This window comes from Biomphalaria glabrata, chromosome 9 (assembly GCF_947242115.1).
Source record: "Biomphalaria glabrata chromosome 9, xgBioGlab47.1, whole genome shotgun sequence".
In the NCBI taxonomy this organism is placed as follows: Eukaryota; Metazoa; Mollusca; class Gastropoda; family Planorbidae; genus Biomphalaria; species Biomphalaria glabrata.
The window spans coordinates 27,984,621-28,006,685 of NC_074719.1; the positions used below are offsets into that span (position 1 = coordinate 27,984,621).

Consider the following 22,065-nt stretch of genomic DNA (forward strand, 5'->3'; position numbering starts at 1 on the left):
TTATCAGTCAAGGACAATTTCTTTCTGTTGTTCGAGATACAAAAACAAAGTAATTAATCACCAAATGTTAACTAATTGTCATTTTTTAAATTGATTCTTGTATTGTCGGGTAAAAGAAATAGTTGCGCCTAATGTCAGCTTCATCTGAGATCGGCTGCTGGAGAAATAACGTGTCATTTGTTTTGACCAGACAAAGTGAGTTCATATAAACATTGGACAAATAGAAAAGAAGAAATAATAACAACTTCTTTTAAGTTTACACTTCTGTTTTGTAATATTTATTCAATATGTGAGTATGCGGGACCTACCAGTTGCACTTTTTCCAAGTCCTTCTGATATTTAGCTATTGTTTCTCTGCTTCTTTGATTTTCAATCTCGTTTAGTTCACTAACAGACCTGAACATCTGGAGCTCACTCTTAAGGTTGGACGTGACCTGGGTCAACTTCACCAGTTTCTCGTAGTCATCATCATGTAATGCTTTAGCCAAGTCCAGTCTAAACGTTTAGATAAATACACATTTCAAAAAAATTAAAGCTTAGACAAATACACATTTGAAGTAAAGGGATACTATATTTACGGACCAATCGTATCTACCTGTGGTGATAGGATGAGACATTTAAACGCGGGCCTTTTTCATGAAAAATCCAAAAAATAAAAGATAGGGAGGGTTTTTTTAGGGACAATTACTCTGAATGAGATGCGGTACGATGCGCAGAATGAAAGAACCAAATGGTTCTTTCCAAAACGGAAGAAAGAGTCTATCAATTATTTCTCTATTGAACTGAGAAGCTGAAGGATGTATTGGTCATGCTAAAGATGTCAAGTGAAAGTTGTTATTGCGCTAGGTTAAGTCTGACATCTGGAGATAAGTTCAAACAGGAGTAACACGGACATGAACTGTGTACATGCCTCTAGAAGTGATCGATTCAAAAATAAATAGGAACGCATATTTAACAAATCACCCGTGCTATCGAAATGTCAATCTGTAAACGACGTGGCCTACCACACTGGACAAGTTTATGGCGTATGTGGAGCGCAAACCTACGAGAGTGCAAAAGCATTTGTGAATGGATTAAAGTCCAAATGGTACGAAAGCTGGAACCGATGTAGCTTTCTAAAACGTCACAAACAGGAAGGACGAGTGGTGGCGGGTAGAGAGCCGGCACGTTTTCGCTTTGGACACTGTCCGAAAGGAATTATTTCACTAGGACTCGAGAAAACCACGATTCCAGTTGTAGCCACTGCTACACAGAAGACGAGACAGTAGAAAAAATCCTTAAAGTCTGGAGGGTGCCCAGAAGCTATCTCGAAGAAACCACTAGTCTTTTTAACGAACAATCTGGTGCATGCGGGGGTGGAGGCGGCTCTTGCCCTGTATGAAAGCAAACTCTACAAAACCCTAGACCGTGCTATAAGAGATGAATCTCAGCATGTAGTCTAAGTGCATGGATGTTTACAAATCTGTCATTAACCCTCTACGTTGCTTGTCACATGAAGAAGCGTAGGAGATCTATTTGAACGTCTAGGATAGATCAACTAAAATGTATCAATTGTTTCAATGGTCTCACTCTTGCTGTAGTTTGTCCACTTCTAACTCGGCCAAGTTGAGTTTGTTGGTCAGCTCGTTGATCTTTTTCGTGGCCTCGTTAAAGAGCTCTCTTGTCTTGCTCAGTTCTGTTTCATAAATCACTTTAATGTCTTCAACTTTGCTGCCCCATTTCAACTGAAACACACACACACAATTATTTCTCAATAAACAAACTGTAATTTTTTTTAATAAGATACAATATTTTATTTTATAATTATTACATTAAATCAATAAAATTTTATTTGCTTCATAATTTGCTTTTGACATTATGCATTATTGGAGCTACAAATTCAACAAATTAATATGATGTGCACAATTGAGGCCAAAAAAAAGTTTTGCCAGCTCATATTTGTGCTGTACTTCTATTACTGGAAAACTTGAGGACTTCTATTTATGACTTTGTAAAATGTGATTCCTAATAGTTATGAGTAGGAGTGAATTCATTCAACCTTGTGTTAAAGGTCGAGGAAGTTGCACAGTGAAAGATTGAACACTTCATTGTAGGTTTGAGGTTAAAACTTGTTAGTGTCAAGTTAATTTGATATATACCTAAAAAAACAGACTTGAACTCTGAACCTTATCTTATATAATACAGACGTTACTTCAAAAAAGAAGATGATTACGTCCTACGCGTCATGCATTTAGTCATGCATATTAACCAATGACTTAAATTCAGCCAAGTCACTGGTTTTCCTGGCTAGCTCAGGCAACCCATTCCATGCTCTAATAGCACTAGGGAAGAAGGAGTATTTGTACAAATTTGTCCTAGCATATGGGACGAGGAATGTGCATTTATCTTTGTGTTTTTCTGATTATTTTATTAAATTTTGTTTTTTGTATTTGAAGATTATGGTTCAGTGTTTTATGTATGATTGCTACTTTACTTTTGAGCCTTCTGTCCTGAAGGCTTTCTAAATTTAGTGATTTTACTAAAGGTGTTACTTTGGTCAAATGTGAATATTCGTTTGTTATGAATCTCACTGATGTATTTTGTGTCTGTTCTAGTTTCTTAATGTTTTCTTGAGTTGAGGGGTCCCAGACAAAGGATGCATATTCTATTATTGGCCTAACCAAGGTTAAATAACATTTTAGTTTTATGTTCTTATTTGATTTATAGAAATTTCTTTTAATAAATCCTAATGCTTTGATTGATTTTTTTGTAGTTTCATCAATATGTGGATTCCATGACAGTTTTTCATTTATTATAACACCTAGGTATTTTGCGTTTTTAGTCTGTGTTACTGGTTTACTATGAATATGATAAGTGGAATTAATTTGTTTTAGTTTTTTAGTTTTTCTTAACAACTGACATTTTTCTGGGTGGAAAGACATGCTCCAATTTGATTCCCATTTCTGTAATTCATCTAATTCTCTTTGTAAAATATCTGTGTCTTGTGTTGTTTTTATTGTTCTATATATTATGCAATCGTCTGCAAATAATCTGACGTTTGTTCCTGAAGTAATGCAATTTGGTAAATCATTTATGTAAATTAAAAATAGTAGTGGACCCAAGACTGTTCCTTGAGGTACACCTGAGTTTACTGTTATCGGTGTTGATTTAGAGCCATTTATTATTACAGTTTGTTCTCTCCCTATCAGAAAATCTTTAATCCACTGATGCAGTGGACCATTAATGCCGAAATATTTTAATTTTTTAAGCAAACTATGGTGGTGAACTTTGTCAAAAGCCTTAGAAAAATCTAGTAAGATAGCATCTATTTGTTCACTATTATCTAAACCTTTTGAAAAATCATCAATTAGTCCTATTAGTTGTGTTTCACATGATCTATATTTCCTAAAGCCATGTTGGTATGGTGTAAGGACATTATGTTTGTCTAAGTGGTTTATGATGTTGCTACATGTTATGTGTTCTAGGATTTTACATGTGATGCTGGTAAGTGATACTGGTTTGTAGTTTCCTAGGTCAGATTTTTCTCCTTTTTTAAATAGGGGGTGACATTAGCTTCTTTACAGTCCTTTGGTACTCTGCCCTGGTTAAGTGAAGCCTGAAAGAGTATTTTGAACACTGAGGCTAGCTCATTGCTTAGTTCTTTGAGTAATCTAGCTGGAATACCATCAGGTCCAGATGCTTTATTTGGTTTGGTGTTGGCTAATAGTTTTTGAATTCCATTTTCTTGTACTACTATATCTTCTATGTTGTCTACTTGGTTCAAATTCAGTAATATGTCTTTGTCTCCTGGGGCTGAGAATGCTGATGCAAAGTATTTGTTTAGGATGTTTGCTTTAGTTTCATTATCATTATGTTTTATGTTATGTTCATCTTTTAATGGCGCTATGCCTGTTGTTTCCATTTTCTTAGATTTAATGTATGACCATAGGTTTTTGTTGTTATATTTAGATATTACATTGTTTATGTATTCACTCTGCAGCTGTCTGCTTACTTTTTGGGTTAAGTGTTTAATTTTTATATACTTTTTGTAAACTCCTGCATTAGTTTCTTTAAATTTTCTATATAGGTTTTCCTTCTGTTTACAAAGCTTCTTTAGTCTATTATTAAACCAGCATTTATTTATTTTGTTTGATATGCATTTAGTTAGTATATGATTTTCTATAATGCATTTAAGATGGTTTTTAATGAAATTCCAGAGGTCATCGACTGGTTGGTTAATGTCTTTTTCTAATAAGAATGTTTGTTGAAAGTTTAATGCAGCTTGGTGTAGTTGTGTTAGGTTACATTTATTCCAGAGTAAGATTTTTCTTTTGGGTTTTGTACTGGCTACTGCTTTTATCTGACTGTGTATTTTTATGATCTCATGGTCTGATAGACCAGGGATAATTTCATAATCAACTACTAATTCAGGTCTGTTGGTTAAGAAGAGATCTAATGTGTTGTTTAATCTAGTTGGCTTTTTAATGATTTGATCTAAACTTAGGTTGTCTAAAGTTTCCATGAAAAGCTCATTTATGTCCTTAAGGTTTTGGTGTTTATCTATGGTTAGTGTTTTCCAATTTATATCAGGTAGGTTGAAATCACCCATAAACCAAAAAACTGCATTTTTATTTGTCTCTTTAAAAGTAGTAATCTGATTACATAGTTCCTGCATGTATTCTAAAATAGAATTTGGTGGTCTGTAGATGCTGCCTATTTTTAGGGATGTTGAGGTGGTATTAATTTTACAAAATGTTGATTCTATATTTTTTGAGTTAGGTAAGGTAATTTCTTCTGCTATAAGAGTGTTTTTTGTTGCTAAAAGAACTTCTCCATGATTATCAGCCCTATCTTTTCTAAAAATTTCATAATTACTATTGAAAATTTCTGCATTATAAATTTCAGGATGTAGCCAAGTTTCTGTTCCTGCAATTATGTCTGGTTTCTCACATTCTAATAAAATTTCTAAGTCTGCTGTTTTGTTCCTAATGCTTTGAAAATGTATTACTAAGGCTTTAAGGTATTTTGGTATTACTTCTTTAGTAGGTTTGTTTAGTGAGGCTGTTGTATTAATTTTAGTAGATTTAGGTTTAACAGGAGTGGATCTGGCTAGTGGTTGGTGAGTTTGGTTTGGGATGGTGTTTAGGATGTTGTATGGGTTAGAAGTGTCTGCATCAAAGGAATCAAACAGTTATGATGTAAACTGAGGTAACCCACACGGTACACAGTGCCATGATGCGTCTTTGTTGCCTAAGGCATAATACACAGCTGTATTCATATGGAGACATGATGCATGGTACCATTCATCGCAGGTGTCACATTGAATGGCTTTCTGTTTCATGGTGCATATTTTTTTGCAGATGTTGCATCTATCTTTAGATCTAGGCCCTGGATTTGACTCTACATCTCCTGCTATTAATATTTACAGTGATAGGTATTTATTTCTGCTGTGTCTGATTGAGAACTTCCATTTGTGATGGGTAATCTTCTTTAATGTTATGGATGTGTATGTTAGGTTATTTTTGAAGTTGCATTGTTCTAAAGTGTGATGATTGATTATGACTGTTGTTTCCTTTTTAAGTTTAGTGTTGACTAAGGTAGATCTAGTTCTGTGTTCAGCTAGTGTGTATTTATTGATTATTAGGATAAATAGCCAGAGCGATTTCATGATGACTGTTGTTAATTTTAGTTTTTTAAAGGAGTCTAGTCTAAATCTAGTGTAAGGTTTACAATGCCTAAGTTAAGTTTAGATCTAAAGTGAAAGCTAATTTACAATGACAATTAAATCAAATCAAATGATTTATTAAATTCAAAATATGGACCTAGACGACCTAGACTAGATCTAGATATAATTCTAGATCAATATATTGTTACAACATTTAAAGCATACAAAGTTTAATCAACATAGATCACCAAAAACAAGAACCGTTCCAATCTCAATCTTCTCGCACTTCCTCTTCCTCTCTCCCCGTTCATTTAGTCCATCCTGGTGCTCTGGTGCGCAACCATAGAGTCACTACAGAACATGGTCATTACACTGCCCCCTTCTTATGTCTGTTCGTCCCGAACTGACTCTGTTCCTCTCTCCTCTCCACAATACCGATACAACCGATCGACGTGTACCACCTTGCATTTAGTTCGAGGACCCCTCTGGTTACGGTAAACCACGTCGTTGATTCTCTTCACAATCCGATACGGACCTTCCCAATCCTTTTGTAATTTAGGCGATCTTTCCTTCCTTCTCTTTGGGTTGTACAGCCAAACGAGATCATGCTCTACAAACCCCGTAGAATTGGCTCTTCTATCATATCTGGTCTTCATGAGGTCGCTACTGTCTTTTATCCTACTCCGTGCAAGTGCATGAACCCTCTCAAGTCTCCCCCTAAGTTCTGTTACGTATTCGCTAGCTGTCGTTTGTTTTTCTCCTGGCAACCCGAATAAGAGGTCTGCTGGCAGCCGAAGTTCCCGACCAAATAATAATTTGGCTGGCGTATAACCAGTGGTTGCATGAATGGCTCCTCTATAAGACATGAGGAATAGAGGAATGTAGTCATCCCAATCGTTTTGCTGTTCTACTGTCATCTTAGCCAAGTGTTGTATCAATGTGCGATTAAAGCGTTCCACCATCCCGTCTGATTTAGGGCGAAGTGGCGTTGTTTGAGTCTTTTCAATTTTTAAGATTTTGCAAATCTCCTGGAATAGCTTGGATTCAAAGTTGCGTCCTTGATCTGAATGTAGTTCCATAGGTACACCAAAGCGGCTAATCAAGTGTTCCACTAAAACATCGACTATTGTTGTGGTTTCTTGGTTTAGTATCGCGAAAGCCTCAGGCCATTTACTAAAATAGTCCATTATTACTAGAATATATCTGTTGCCTTTTAGTGTCTCAGGAAACGGGCCAGCTATATCCAGTGCGATTCTTTCGAATGGAACACCTACGTTGTACTGTTGTAGGGGTCCCCTTGTTCGACGTTGCGGGCCTTTGGTTGCTGCACATCGATCACATCTTCTGCACCAATCCTCTACGTCTTCCTTGTACCGACACCAATAAAACCTTTGTCTCACTTTCTCCAACGTCTTGTTAATACCCAAGTGACCACCCGTGGAACCATTGTGCAACTCTTGGAGTACTTCTTGGATTCTAACTTTTGGGAGAACTATTTGTAATCGTGTTGATGTCCCATCAGTAGATTCCCACATTCGCTTAAGAACACCGTTTTCCACTACCATTGAGTCCCATTGTGCCCAGTACGCCTTCATGGCAGCCCCTTTTTCAGCAATGTGTTGCCAATCAGTCCCTTCTCCTTCCAAACAAGAACGGTTGCCAGATCCTCATCTTTCAGCTGATCCTCTCGAATATTCTCATCAGACCAAGGTCCTAAAACATTCAGGTCCAAACGTTGACAATCGATTACCTCTTCCTTTTCCTCAGCTTTCTTACAATGTTTGCATTCTGTTTTGCAAGGTCGTCGAGATAGCGCATCAGCATTCTGATGAATTAGTCCTTTCCGATGGTGAATTTCAAATTCATAGGTTTGCAGACGTTCGATCCACCTAGCGACCTGACACTTAAAAGAAAGAAGCCATTGTATTGCTGCGTGATCTGTCCTTAAAATAAATTTCTGCCCATAAAGGTACTTATGAAAATGTTTTATTGCATCGACGGCGGCCAGGAGTTCACGTCTTGTGACACAGTAGTTCCTTTCAGCCTTTGACAAACTTCGACTGAAGTAAGCGATGACTCGTTCCGTTCCATCAATCTTTTGGGAAAGGACGGCGCCTATTCCGGTATTGCTTGCATCCGTATCCAAAATGAACGTCATGCCTGGTATCGGATAGGCAAATATGGAGGATGAGACAAGTGTGTCTTTTAACATTTCAAAGGACTCTTGACACTCCTGAGTCCAGTTGAATGACCTCTTTTGTTCTGTCAATCGATGAAGGGGTGCACATATATTGGAGAAATTTGTCACAAACCGTCTATAGTACGTACAGAGTCCTAAAAAACTTCTTAGTTCTCGAATATTGGATGGTGTAGGCCAACGTTTTACTGCCTCAGTCTTGTCAGGATCAGTGCTGATGCCGTCCCCTGATACTATGTGGCCAAGATATTTGACACTCTTCCTGAAAAACGAGCACTTCTTTGGATTGATTTTCATACCCGCATTCCTGATCCGTCCAAAAACTTCAGGTAGATTTGCCAGATGCTCTTCAAACATCCTACCAGTGACTATAATGTCATCCAGGTATACAAGACACGTATTCCAATGAAGTCCCTGTAAAACGCGCTCCATCAATCTTTCAAAAGTGGCGGGAACATTACAGAGACCAAAAGGCATCACAGTGAACTGCCAAAGACCGTTGCCAGCAGAGAAAGCCTTTTTCTCTTTATCCTCTGGATGCATTCCCACCTGCCAGTATCCGCTCTTTAGATCAAGAGTAGAAAAAATCTGTGATCCAGCAAGCGTATCCAAGGTATCGTCTATTCTTGGGAGTGGATAGCTATCTTTATGCGTGACTTCATTAAGTGCTCTGTAGTCTACACAAAAGCGCATGGATCCATCTTTTTTTTTTACTAGGACGATTGGTGAACACCAAGGGCCATTAGAGGGCTCTATGACCCCTTGGTGTCTCATTTGTTCTATCAGGTCTGTAGCCTCCTGTTGTTTTGCGAGAGGAAGGCGGCGTGGTGGCTGCCGAATCGGTCTAGTTATTCCAGTATCGATCCTATGTTGTACCATGTCTGTTCTTCCGCATTCTGACTCATCAGATGGAAAGATGTCCGCAAATTTCATTATCAACTCTTTGGCTTTGCTATACTGCTCTTCAGATAGGTTCCCCTTGGTTTCTGTCAAAAGCCTGGTAATTTGAGGGGCGTAAAAGAAACGTTGTTAATGTTGCAATTAGGTCGATTGTATGGCATTTAGCAATGTAACTATCCCTTCGTAGATGCTTCTCCCTCAAACCAAGGTTCATGATTCTGACAGGTACTCTCTGATGATCTTTACCGATCATGACCAGCGTTTTCCCTACAGCCACTCCGTCGTAATTGTCTTCCGTTCCTTCGATTAGCGCCGTTCCCGACTTTTCATGTCCGTTCTCTAACTTTCCCCAAATAATTGATTCGGACTGTGCAGGCAGATGTGTATCCTCCGTCAATAGTATTTTCATCATTCGATTGTTTCCTTCTTCACTATCACCTAACAAAGGAATCTCCACATTTCCATACAACAAAGTTCCTCTGCTAATGTTAATGGAAAATCCAAATTTCTGTAGAAAATCTAGACCTAAAATGCAATCATCAGTTATGTTTGCTTTCAAAATTCATGCCCGAATGACTGACACCCGAGCTCAAATTCTAAGTCCGCCAGTCCTTTTATGGGCATCAGTTCTCCACTGGCTGTTTTCAGGGAGAAAAGGCTCATATTTGTAGTATTATTGCTGTTTGCGACATTTGGCCGAATGACTGAACGTGAAGCACCAGTGTCTATGAGAAACCGATACTTCCGAATTCCAATCCTTCCTTCTACTATAAGACTCCTACTCTGTCCCAGCACAGCTATTGGAGTGACATTGACAGGGGCTCCCATTTCCTGGATCGCCGGTTTCTGCCCCTTGAAGCCGACGAATGTTAGTTTTCCTGATAGCCATTGGCTCCAGGCCATGCACCCGTTTCTGATCTGTGCTGAATCGCTTCTTGCTGATTAGGTGTTCTTCTACACATTCTTTGTATATGCCCAGATTCACCACAGTTCCAGCAACGGACCCTGGTCGCACGATGAGCTCCCTGTGACCGGCTTGGCTTATACTCTTCAAGAACCTCCGTCATCCGTCTGAGTACTTGTGTTAGATCTTCTTCCTTAACTTCCAGTCTCCGACCAAGATGACTCTTGATCGATGCGTTCTTAGCGGCTTCATAGGACAGAGCGTACACAAGGGCTTCGCTGGCCTTACGCTTGCCACTAACTCTAATAACCTTTTTTAGCTCTGGATCTAGAACGGCATCGATGAAGGCATCAGTGACGATTACTTCGAGGAACTCTTGTGCTGCTGTGGGGTATGCCAGATGGGCAAGTCGTTCAATGTCCGTCTTTAGCTAATGTAGGGTTTCACTGACACGCTGTTGTCTGGTCTTCAGCTGGACCCTATAAACTTCCTGTAAGTGCTCGTCCCCGTATCGAAGGTCCATAGCCTGGACGAGAGCAGCATAATCCTGCTGGTTTGGAATGGATTGGAGTACTTCGGAAGCCTTTCCTCTAAGGGCCAGTACTAGAGCGGTCGCTTTTTCCTCCTCGCTGCCCCATTTGTTGACCTTAGCAGCTGCCTCAAAATGTCTTCTGTAGACTGACCAGGAGACGGACCCATCAAACACAGGGGGTTTCATCTTTACAAGCCCTTCGGGTAACATTGATCCTGTATTTATCTTTACAAGCCCTTCGGGTAACGTTGATCCTGTATTACTCACCGGCGCCTTGCTGAGCCCTTCTCTAACTTGAACTTTCAGTTCTTCTAAGTCTTTTTCTACCACATCGACTCTCTGGTTCATCGTGACCTCCATCGTGGTTATCTTCTGGTTAACCGATACCAATTCAGTCCTGATCCCTGAATCGAGTGTGTCTTTTTTGTCCTGCATGATTCTAATCCCTATATCAAGTGTATCCATTTTTTCCTGCATCTTACCTAGGAGTTCCATCTTTTCCTGCATCTTACCTAGGAGTTCAGTTATATCTGGCCCTACTTCGAATTGATAACTGTCCGGGTCTCTTCTTCCTCAATCAGGGCCTGCCGGAGACGAGCTGTAAGTGTCTCCTTGCCACCACAAAGCTTTAGACCTCGATACCGAAGCTCTTGTTTTAGTTCTTTAATCAAGAGTAGGTCTAGTTGTTTCATAATAGGGGAAGCCATTACTAACTTACCTCCCATTCGTTGAGTCGCGTATAATCCCACTTCTGACATCAATGTTACAACATTTAAAGGAGGCAACTCAACGAGGTATGGGAACAAAGATAATACAAAGTTTAATCAACATAGATCACCAAAAACAAGAACCGTTCCAATCTCAATCTTCTCGCACTTCCTCTTCCTCTCTCCCCGTTCATTTAGTCCATCCTCGTGCGCTGGTGCGCAACCATAAAGTCACTACAGAACATGGTCATTACAATATTTACGTGTATAACTAACTATATAGAATATTACTATTAGTTATTATTAGTAGTATTAGTAGATGATTAGTAGATCTAAAGCCTTAATTAAAGTCTAAGTCTAACACTAGACTGACTAGATCTAAAATCTAAGGATATAATAATAAATATAGACTAGATCTAAATAATATTAAATTAAATTATAAGGATTAGTGAGACTAAATAGTCCTAGGCTAAGAGTTGTTAAATTGAATTAGTTAGTGGAAAAAATGCTGAATTAAGTTATATATATATTTTAAAGATCTTAGTTTATTAGTTAAATAGCTTTTTAATGAATTTGGTTTGATTTTAATACAACAAAATGAAAAATTTAACTCATCTCTGATTACAGTAAACAGGGAGCAGTCATCTTGCCAAGCATTTAATTAATTAATGTAATAACTTATACAATGAAACTTTTATGTGATTTCTTTACCGGTTTTATTACACTGCATTCCTTATTAATCTCCGCACTTATAAGTGGCCCCCGAAAGGGGAAAAGACTCTATTATTTTTGTGTGAAATGTCTGTCCGTCTGTCCGTCCGTCCCGTTTAGATCTCGTTAACTAGAACAGATAGTGAAAATCCGACATCACAATATTTTAGACCATTCAAAAATCTGATGCAACGGTTACTTTTTTCTTTTCTGAAAGCGAAAAATCTAATTTTTTAAAGCACTTATGCAAGCAGTTTTTTTCATAAATTACACCACTTTTACAACTATTAACTATTAAACACTCAAACACTTGAGGCTCTTTATTAGGGGAGACTACCATTTTCCATATTTTTAACATATTAATGCATACGGTTATAGATTTTTTGTCAAAAATTTTTGTTTTTATATTTGTATTCTTAAGTTATGTAAGTACTGTTATACTAAGTTTATTTATATATTTACACAAGGACAAATGTTTACTTTTTTTTTTAAAGAGAAAAACTCTTTTTAGTATTCATTATAAATTATACCTAATTTAAAACGAATAGTAATCTTGTGAACTGCAGTTTTATAAAATATTTTGAATGGTACATCGCAACAGAAAATGATTGACCTTTTCAAAACAATTGGATTTCAATATGAACAAGATTGATTTATAAAGTATTTTTCAACTAATAAATTTAATCTTAAAATGAGTTATATTCAAAAAAGATAATAATTTTAACGTCTTCATGCACTTAATTTCTTTGGGCTAAAAATGAATTTAAATAACACATAAGTCTTTTAAAAAAAATTGAGGGGAATGTTTATTCTGAGGAAAATTTTCAATAAATTTGTGAATGGATTTTGCCATTATTTTCTGGACCTTTGTTGACTTCATTTTTCTGGACCTTTGCTGTCATCATTTTCTGGACCTTTGTTGTCCTCATTTTATAGACATTTGCTGTCATCATTTTATAGACCTTTGCTGTTTATAGACCTTTGCTGTCATCATTTTATGGACCTTTGCTGTCCTAATTTTATAGACCTTTGCTGTCATCATTTTATGGACCTTTGCTGTCATCATTTTATGGACCTTTGCTGTCACCACTTTATAGACATTTGCTGTTATCATTTTATGAACCTTTGCTGTCGTCATTTTATGGACCTTTGATGTTATCATTTTATGGACCTTTGCTGTCATCATTTTATGGACCTTTGCTGTCCTCATTTTATAAACCTTTTCTGTCCTCATTTTATAGACCTTTTCTGTCCTCATTTTATAGACCTTTGCTTTCATCATTTTATGGACCTTTGCTGTCATCATTTTATGGACCTTTGCTGTCACCACTTTATAGACATTTGCTGTTATCATTTTATGAACCTTTGCTGTCGTCATTTTATGGACCTTTGATGTTATCATTTTATGGACCTTTGCTGTCCTCATTTTATAAACCTTTTCTGTCCTCATTTTATAGACCTTTTCTGTCCTCATTTTATAGACCTTTTCTGTCCTCATTTTATAGACCTTTGCTTTCATCATTTTATGGACCTTTGCTGTCATCATTTTATGGACCTTTGCTGTCACCACTTTATAGACATTTGCTGTTATCATTTTATGAACCTTTGCTGTCGTCATTTTATGGACCTTTGATGTTATCATTTTATGGACCTTTGCTGTCCTCATTTTATAAACCTTTTCTGTCCTCATTTTATAGACCTTTTCTGTCCTCATTTTATAGACCTTTGTTGTCATCATTTTATGGACCTTTGCTGCACCCTACTCCAAGATCATGCTGGAAATCCTGGAATGTGTATTTGAAGCTATTTCCTTCATAAAAATTTTGTTGTTATGAAATATTCTTTGTATTATTATTAAAATAAAATAATATGTTATGTGTTTTCTTTGAAAAAAAAGTCTACTCGATGTCCATGATGAAAATCATAAATTGTGCTTTTGAAAATATTCCTTCACAAAATTTTGTTTTTTATTAAATATTCTTGTATTATTATTGATATAAAATAATATATTATGTCTTTTCTTTTGAATAAATTTTTATTTAAAAAAAAAAAGGAAGCCCAAAAAAGAGACGAAAGCCCAGAAAAGAGGTGAATGAAATACCCCAAAAAGAGGCAAAGAAAAGAGGCAAAAGCCCAAGGATTCCTAGGATGTCAACAGCTCGACAACTGAAGTCAAAAGCTAAAAAAACGCTGAGGTAGCCTAAAAAAAAGAAAAAAAAATCAATTATATGACATCAGTTAGGCCCGGGGAGGCGCGGTGGTTGAGCGGTAAAGCGCTTGGCTTTCGAATCGGGGGTCCCGGGTTCGAATCCTGGTGAAGACTGAGATTTTCCACTTCGGAATCTTTGGGCGCCTCTGAGTCCACCCAGCTCTATTGGGTACCTGACATTAGTTGGAGAAAAGTAAAGGCGGTGTGCTGGCTACATGACACTCGATAACAGTAGGCGACAAAAACAGATTAACTTTACATCATCTGCCCAATAGACCACAAGGTCTGAAACGGGAACTAGTTAGGTCAGATTCACATCATATTTTACAATTCACTTTCACGGTTTCACCTACCCTTTGGACCGTTGTTGCACTATACAAGATCTGTCAAACTTCTTTTCTCCATTCTTATTTGTCTTAGATATAATTTCATGTTCTTTTTGAAAATATTGAATCCTGCCTGGGTGAACCACTTCGGGGGCCGATTTTGAGTTTGTGTTTCTACACAAACTGTCTTTGTAACCTTGTTATTATTATTATTGTGGAAAAATCAATAGCTTCATTTTTGTTAATGTTTATTTTTCTTCTCCTCTAGATCTAAATTATTGTCAGAGTGACTGTGAGGGACTATTCTTAGATCATTGTGATTATTAAATATGTTTTTACAAAGAACAATTTGTACGGATGTGTGTAGAGAGAAATACTAGAGTTTAAATTGCCAAGATTGTAGTTAATTATAAAGTGTAACAATTAATTATTAGTTGTTACTGTACAATTTTTTAGAAGAGCGGCCTGTCAAGCATCCATTAAAGTGGTCTACTCAGTCTCAATGAATTTGTAGGACCGGCTCTGTTTGCAGCAACATATTTGTGCTGAGCATTTCTAGTTTCCAATATGCAGTGAACTTTCGGAGTCACTTATCTTGTAAGTTACATAGTAGTTACATTGTAGTAACCTTTATTTCTCTTGTAGTGCAAGTTACTTTTCTCAGTTTTTGTTCACCATTCTCTTTAAAAAAATAACTTTAAGAACTGGTCTTCTTTAGGACTTCGTATTTATCCATGACTAATTCATGAACATTTATAGTTTGTTTTAAGTATATATTAAGCCAGACCTTTAACTCGTTCAGTTCTTTAGCCAATGGGGAGATCTCCAGTTGTAGCGCCGTGATCCTCTCAACATACTGGGCAAATTTTTCATTCAGATCCTGAAGCTCTTTCTTGTCCTGGGGGCTGGCTGATGAAATGACTCTCTCACTGGTGAACTGGCTGACATCTCCAAATGAATAAATTGTGAATTGTTTGTATGAGAAACACAACGAATTAAAAGAACATTCTTTATAACTATTTTGTGGAAGTAAGCTTAAACTAACCAATCTAATTACTAGGTACGTGAGACCCCCACCAAGTCATCTGCACTGTTCTCTACGGTCGTCGCTTTCTCTTCCTCCAGCTGGCCAGTCTTCTCTTAGAGCGATGTCGTCGTCGTTGGACACAAAGATAACACGGCCATTGATCGGACACGCAGTCTCAGACCCCTCTCAATGTCTTTCTCTTGCCAGCTTAGATTTAACCTGGATTGATTGACATTCGTCTTTGCCATAGTCGATGATGAAGGCAGAAGTACAAATGTCGGTAGGACCCAAGCCTTCTTGAGAGTTTTCTTGGCATCTGCATTCTCTGTGTGATGCACCGCACGTACAGTTCATGCTCAACTTCTAGATGCAGTTATTGAACTTCGAAATTCCTCGTAGGCACAGGCAGTCGTCTTTAAGGTCCCTAGCAACAGGCTTGTCGCAGACACAATGTTGTCTTGATCTAACCAGTTGATTGAGATACAATCATAGTTTCTTGCAAAATACTTAATTGCTTCATTGTCATATCCTTAAAGATACTTCATTGTCATATCCTTAGAGATACTTCATTGTCATATCCTTAGAGATACTTCATTGTCATATCCTTAGAGATACTTCATTGTCATATCCTTAGAGATACTTCATTGTCATATCCTTAGAGATACTTCATTGTCATATCCTTAGGGATACTTCATTGTCATATCCTTAGAGATACCTCATTGTTATATCCTTAGAGATACCTCAATGTCTCTCCTTAGATATACTTCTTTGTCATATCCTTAGAGATACTTCTTTGTCATATCCTTAGATATACTTCATTGTCATATCCTTAGAGATACTTCATTGTCATATCCTTAGAGATACTTCATTGTCATATCCTTAGAGATACTTCATTGTCATATCCTTAGAGATACTTCCTTGTCATATCCTTAGAGATACTTCATTGTCATATCCTTAGGGATACTTCATTGTCATATCCTTAGGGATACTTCATTGTCATATCCTTAGAGATACTTCATTGTCATATCCTTAGAGATACTTCATTGTCATATCCTTAGAGATACTTCATTGTCATATCCTTAGAGATACTTCATTGTCATATCCTTAGAGATACTTCATTGTCATATCCTTAGAGATACTTCATTGTCATATCCTTAGAGATACTTCATTGTCATATCCTTAGAGATACTTCATTGTTTTCTTACATCGTCATGAATAGTGACCATTGACTCCTGCGTGGAAACCATTGAGCCCTGCGTGGTGACCATTGAGTCTTGCGTGGTGACCATTGAGCCCTGCGTGGTGACCATTGACTCCTGCGTGGAAACCATTGAGCCCTGCGTGGTGACCATTGAGTCTTGCGTGGTGGCCATCGGGTTCTGCATGGTGCCCAATTGTTTGATTTGTGATCGTATCGAGTCGTTCATTGTTTTGTATCGAGTCTTGCAAAGCCATCAGAAGCTGGCCAATATTTGGATCCATCTCAAACAAGTGTGTTTCTGGATCCTCCCCTTCATCTGCAAGAGCCAGCCGAAGATGTGCTCTAAGAATGTTTTCATTCCTTTCAAAGCTTTTCAAGTGTCGCCATTTGAGCTCTTCTTTCAGTTCCTTCAATTCCAGCTCGTCTCGCCGTTCCATAGATGCCATTTTAAATAAGATCTTACCTAAACCCTACGTTGACTCGCCCAATGCTACAGTCTTTTGTTTTCTTAGCCTTATAAAAACGTATGGAATTAACCAATTTTCTACTTTTTAAGGCATTCAATCTTTTTTTTTTTGTTTCAGATCGTAGAAACTGTGCACAATTATTATTTAACATAGACAAGATAAGAATGAATAAAAAGTAACTGATTAGTAAGCTACACGAACTGTTTTAGTTTTTAAGGACAGCCTAAATACTTTTAAAGCACATAGATACTTACCATAAATACTATTCACAGCAAAGAACTTTCTCTTGAAAATCCCTGGTGTTATCCCTGTCAATCTCTCAGTTAAGCGACTGTACACAGCATTAGTTGCCCGAGGCTCTCTGATAGAAGGGTGATAAGAGAAACTTTTCCCATTGACGAAGTTTCCGAGAGAACTTGCTGCACTCAAGTCTAGATCATTTTCCAATGTGCGCTGTAAATCCATGGCGTCCAGAAACTTTGTTCCTTATGCTTAAGAAGTTAAACTACTTTTGTTATGTTATAGATTGATGAGACAAAACAAGCACTTAGTTAATGAGAAAAGATCTTACCAGATTAGAAATTTTAAATGCCATAAAAAAACGGATAGATTTATTACCAAAACTTTGGTACCATTGCGCTCTACGAGATTTTCAAGAATACAGATATTTGTAGTTACATCCTCGGTTTTATGTTCCAAAGAAAAAAAGCATTACCAATGATGACATTAGAAGCCTGGAGTCAGAGATTGGAGCGACACCATCTTTTCTGCAGAATAGTTTACTTTTTACAAAGCTTATGTCAACTTACTCTGTCTGTCTGTCCGTCTGGTAAAAGGGTTTGTAAACTTTGCACATTTATTTATTGACATCGACATGCCACGAATCAATAACAAAATAACCAAGTCAATTTATTGCTGGTAATTTATTATATGTTTCATACCAAGAAGGGAAATTAATCCTTCATTATTCACAGATACGGGTCAATATGTAGGATTTCGTCCTCTTCTAGAATTGAACACAGCATTTCTCTCCCAACTATCCTCAGATCAAGTTGAAACTTGAACAATTATTTATTGGACCCAACAAAACAGGAATCAATTAAGAAACAACATATTAGATAGTCAAAATAATATATATATGATTTTTTCGGGGAGAGATTCATATATATATATATGTGTGCATTAGATTCAGAGTCCTGGACCCTATACTCCCGCCACACCAAAAAGCTAAACACCTTGCATCTACGCTGTCTAAAGAGTATCCATAAGACAGGGTGCGTTGGTTCGACCACATACCTGACACAGAAATCTTAAAGCTGTCCAACATTCACAGTATCAATGCGACAGTAAAAAGGTCCCAACTTCGATGGGCGGGACATGTAGTCCGCATGCCAGACAATCGCCTTCCCAAGCGACTTCGGTATGGGGAGTTGTATGCATGAAAGCGCTCCCAGGGAGGTTAATACAAGCGCTACAAAGACACTCTCAAGAGTTCCTTCCTTTAAGGAATGCGATATCGACATTCACTGCTGGGAAGCACTAGCTCTCAATCGCTCCTCATGGCGTGAAGCTGTGAGTCTCGGATTCTCAAGATTTGAAGCAAGAAGAGTGGCCAGTGCGAACGAGCGCCGAACCAATAAAAAGCTGAGAGAAGAAGGCCTATTTGCAACTGATATAACCCTCCCATGCCACATATGCGGCCTGCTTTTTAAAGCGAGGATTGGACTTTACAGCCATCTTCGAGTCCATAGGAAAGGAGACATGTGCTCATCTTCGATCACGAAGGAGGAGCTATATATGTAATTAATCTTCATTACATACTGGCTTTTCATTCTTTCGGACGTTTTTTACACCCTTGAATAGGCTTTTCCTTTAGTTAGTGAAAAAAAACACTACACACAGCCATAGACAACTAGGCAGTATGGGGCAGCGCATCGAACTACACCAGCGGGTTTCGGGGCGGAGCCCCTAATCTAAGCTTTATTTCCGGTATTTTAAGCTTTAAAACATGCATATTATGAAGTATCTACAGTACATTAGCCTGATACTCTTCAGCTAAAGAACTTAAAAACCAAATCTGCTATTCACTGCACTTAATTAATGGAGCTGGTAGAAAATGATAGAAAATGGTAACTATAGTTTTGCTTTAGTTTGTGTATTGGAGGTGGAGGGTAACCATAAAACCCCTTTTGGCTACGCTCGTGAAATTCGGTGACTGTAGTTTTTCTTAATTTTTTATTTATTTATTTTTTTTTATTTTATTGTAGAAGGGGTTTTAGCCTTAAAATCTCCTGGAATGGGAATTTTAAGATTAAGAATTTTAAGATTAACCTCTTCTCATTGGCTGCACTGTGGCAGTAAGTTAAGTTTCCATTTCAGACAATGAATTCTGAGGCAACTGATAGTTTGAACCCTAACTCCCGGCATGTGCCACATTATATGTCTAAGCCTAATTCTCTTCAAAATATATAAATTTTGATAGTGCTTAGAAAACTGTATGTAAGCTTGTGTAAGATTACGTACTGTATTTTATTTATACATGATGTAAGTTACTATTATAGCAAGAAGATTTTCAAAAGACATTTCTACTAGACCTGTCCTCTTTCTAATAAACCTTTCCTCTTTCTACTAGACCTTTCTTCTTTCTACTAGACCTGTCTTCTTTCTACTAGACCTGTCTTCTTTCTACTAGACCTGTCCTCTTACTACTAGACTTGTCCTCTTTCTACTAGACATGCCTTCTTTCTACTAGACCTGTCTTCTTTCTACTAGACCTGTCCTCTTTGTACTAGACTTGTCCACTTTTTACTAGACCTGTTTTCTTTCTACTAGACCTGCCTTCTTTCTACTAGACCTGTCCTCTTTCTACTAGACCTGTCCTTTTTCTACTAGACCTGTTTTCTTTCTACTAGACCTGCCTTCTTTCTACTAGACCTGTCCTCTTTCTACTAGACCTGTCTTCTTTCTACTAGACTTGTCTTCTTTCTACTAGACTTGTCTTCTTTCTACTAGACCTGTCCTTTTTCTACTAGACCTGTCCTTTTTCCACTAGACCTGTCTTCTTTCTACTAGACCTGTTTTCTTTCTACTAGACCTGTCTTCTTTCTACTAGACCTGTCCTCTTTCTACTAGACCTGTCCTTTTTCTACTAGACCTGTTTTTTTTCTACTAGACCTGTCTTCTTTCTACTAGACCTGTCCTCTTTCTACTAGACCTGTCCTCTTTCTACTAGACCTGTCTTCTTTCTACTAGACTTGTCTTCTTTCTACTAGACTTGTCCTCTTTCTACCAGACCTGTCCTCTTTCTACTAGAATTGTCCACTTTCTACTAGACATGTCTTCTTTCTACTAGGCCTGTCTTCTTTCTACTAGACCTGTCATCTTTCTAGTAGACCTGTCTTCTTTCTACTAGACTTGTCCACTTTCTACTAGACCTGTCTTCTTTCTACTAGACCTGTCCTCTTTAATGTCTTCTTCTTGAAATGTATTCGAAGTTTTCCCCAAAACACTGTTATGTTAATTGACTAGAACTCAATTGTAGTCCATTATTTGTTCCAGTTGTTTAATAAACATTTCTACACTACACATTTTAATAAAGCTTATGTTAACTTAGTCTAGATTGAATGAAATTACATTGAACTGAAATGAATTCAAATAACAGTTGAGAGAATGTATATGTCAATAATATTAAACATTAACTTATTTACCACAAATAAAGCTGTATTCTTCAAGGCTTGCAGTTAGAGCAGTAAGTTCTAAATAGACTGACATGTATTAGACATCTGAACCTATGCAACATCGCACCACTTAAAATACAGTCAGTTCATGTATGGCTTTGGGGGGGGGGGGGGGTCTTTTGTTTCATTTTCAAAAGACAAACAAAGTTTTCAACTCCAGTAAATTGGAATGTTATAAAAATAGAAATTATCTTCTGCTCCACTACTGGCATGTAGACTAGCCTTGACATTTCTTCACTGATGACTTTATATTACCTGTAAATAAACATCCACCAGCTTTGAACTTAATCCTAATGGAATAGTTTACCATAGATTTACAACACAACTAATAACCATTACTTCCCTAATGAAACCATTACTTCCCTAATGAAACCATTACTTCCCTAATGAAACCATTACTTCCCTAATGAAACCATTACTTCCCTAATGAAACCATTACTTCCCTAATGAAACCATTACTTCCCTAATGAAGCCATTACTTCCCTAATGAAACTTTTTCTTCCCTAATGAGACCATTACTTCCCTAATGAAGCCATTACTTCCTTAATGAAACCATTACTTCCCTAATGAAACCATTACTTCCCTAATGAAACCATTACTTCCCTAATGAAGCCATTACTTCCCTAATGAAACCATTACTTCCCTAATGAAGCCATTACTTCCCTAATGAAACCATTACTTCCCTAATGAAACCATTACTTCCCTAATGAAACCATTACTTCCCTAATGAAGCCATTACTTCCCTAATGAAACCATTACTTCCCTAATGAAGCCATTACTTCCCTAATGAAGCCATTACTTCCCTAATGAAACCATTACTTCCCTAATGAAACCATTACTTCTCTAATGAAACCATTACTTCCCTAATGAAACCATTACTTCCCTAATGAAACCATTACTTCCCTAATGAAGCCATTACTTCCCTAATAAAGCCATTACTTCCCTAATGAAACCATTACTTCCCTAATGAAACCATTACTTCCCTAATGAAACCATTACTTCCCTAATGAAACCATTACGTCCCTAATAAAACCATTTCTTCCCTAATGAAACTTATTCTTTCCTAATGAAACTTTTTCTTCCCTAATGAAACCATTTCTTCCCTAATGAAACTTTTTCTTCCCTAATGAAACCATTACTTCCCTAATGAAACCATTTTTCCCTAATGAAACCATTACTTCCCTAATGAAACTTTTTCTTCCCTAATGAAACCATTACTTCCCTAATGAAACCATTTTTCCCTAATGAAACCATTACTTCCCTAATGAAACTTTTTCTTCCCTAATGAAACTTTTTCTTCCCTATTGAAACCATTTTTTCCCTAATGAAACCATTTCTTCCCTAATGAAACTTTTTCTTCCCTAATGAAACTATTTCTTCCTTAATGAAACCATTACTTCCCTAATGAAACCATTACTTCCCTAATGAAACCATTACTTCCCTAATGAAACCATTACTTCCCTAATGGAAACATTTCTTCACTATTGAAACCATTTTTTCCCT

General features: G+C 37.2%; 1 protein-coding gene across 3 annotated transcripts in view; it reads right to left on the reverse strand.

The window, feature by feature from the left end:
- LOC106068733 (70 kDa neurofilament protein-like) overlaps positions 1-21,388 on the reverse strand; it is a 34,214-nt gene extending 12,826 nt beyond the window's left edge. Inside the window, exons 1-5 of one of the 3 annotated variants that reach the window (XM_056041800.1) lie at positions 20,533-21,388; positions 17,080-17,330; positions 14,918-15,078; positions 1,570-1,724; positions 309-495 (exon numbers count right to left, since the gene is read on the reverse strand). In XM_056041800.1, the coding sequence (XP_055897775.1) occupies positions 309-495; positions 1,570-1,724; positions 14,918-15,078; positions 17,080-17,290 (714 nt within the window). In that variant the 5' untranslated portion in view covers positions 17,291-17,330; positions 20,533-21,388. The remainder of the gene's footprint in view (positions 1-308; positions 496-1,569; positions 1,725-14,917; positions 15,079-17,079; positions 17,331-20,532) is intronic. The other 2 variants (XM_056041799.1, XM_056041801.1) reach the window with 2 other exon arrangements.
- Between the last annotated feature and the right edge of the window lie 677 nt (positions 21,389-22,065).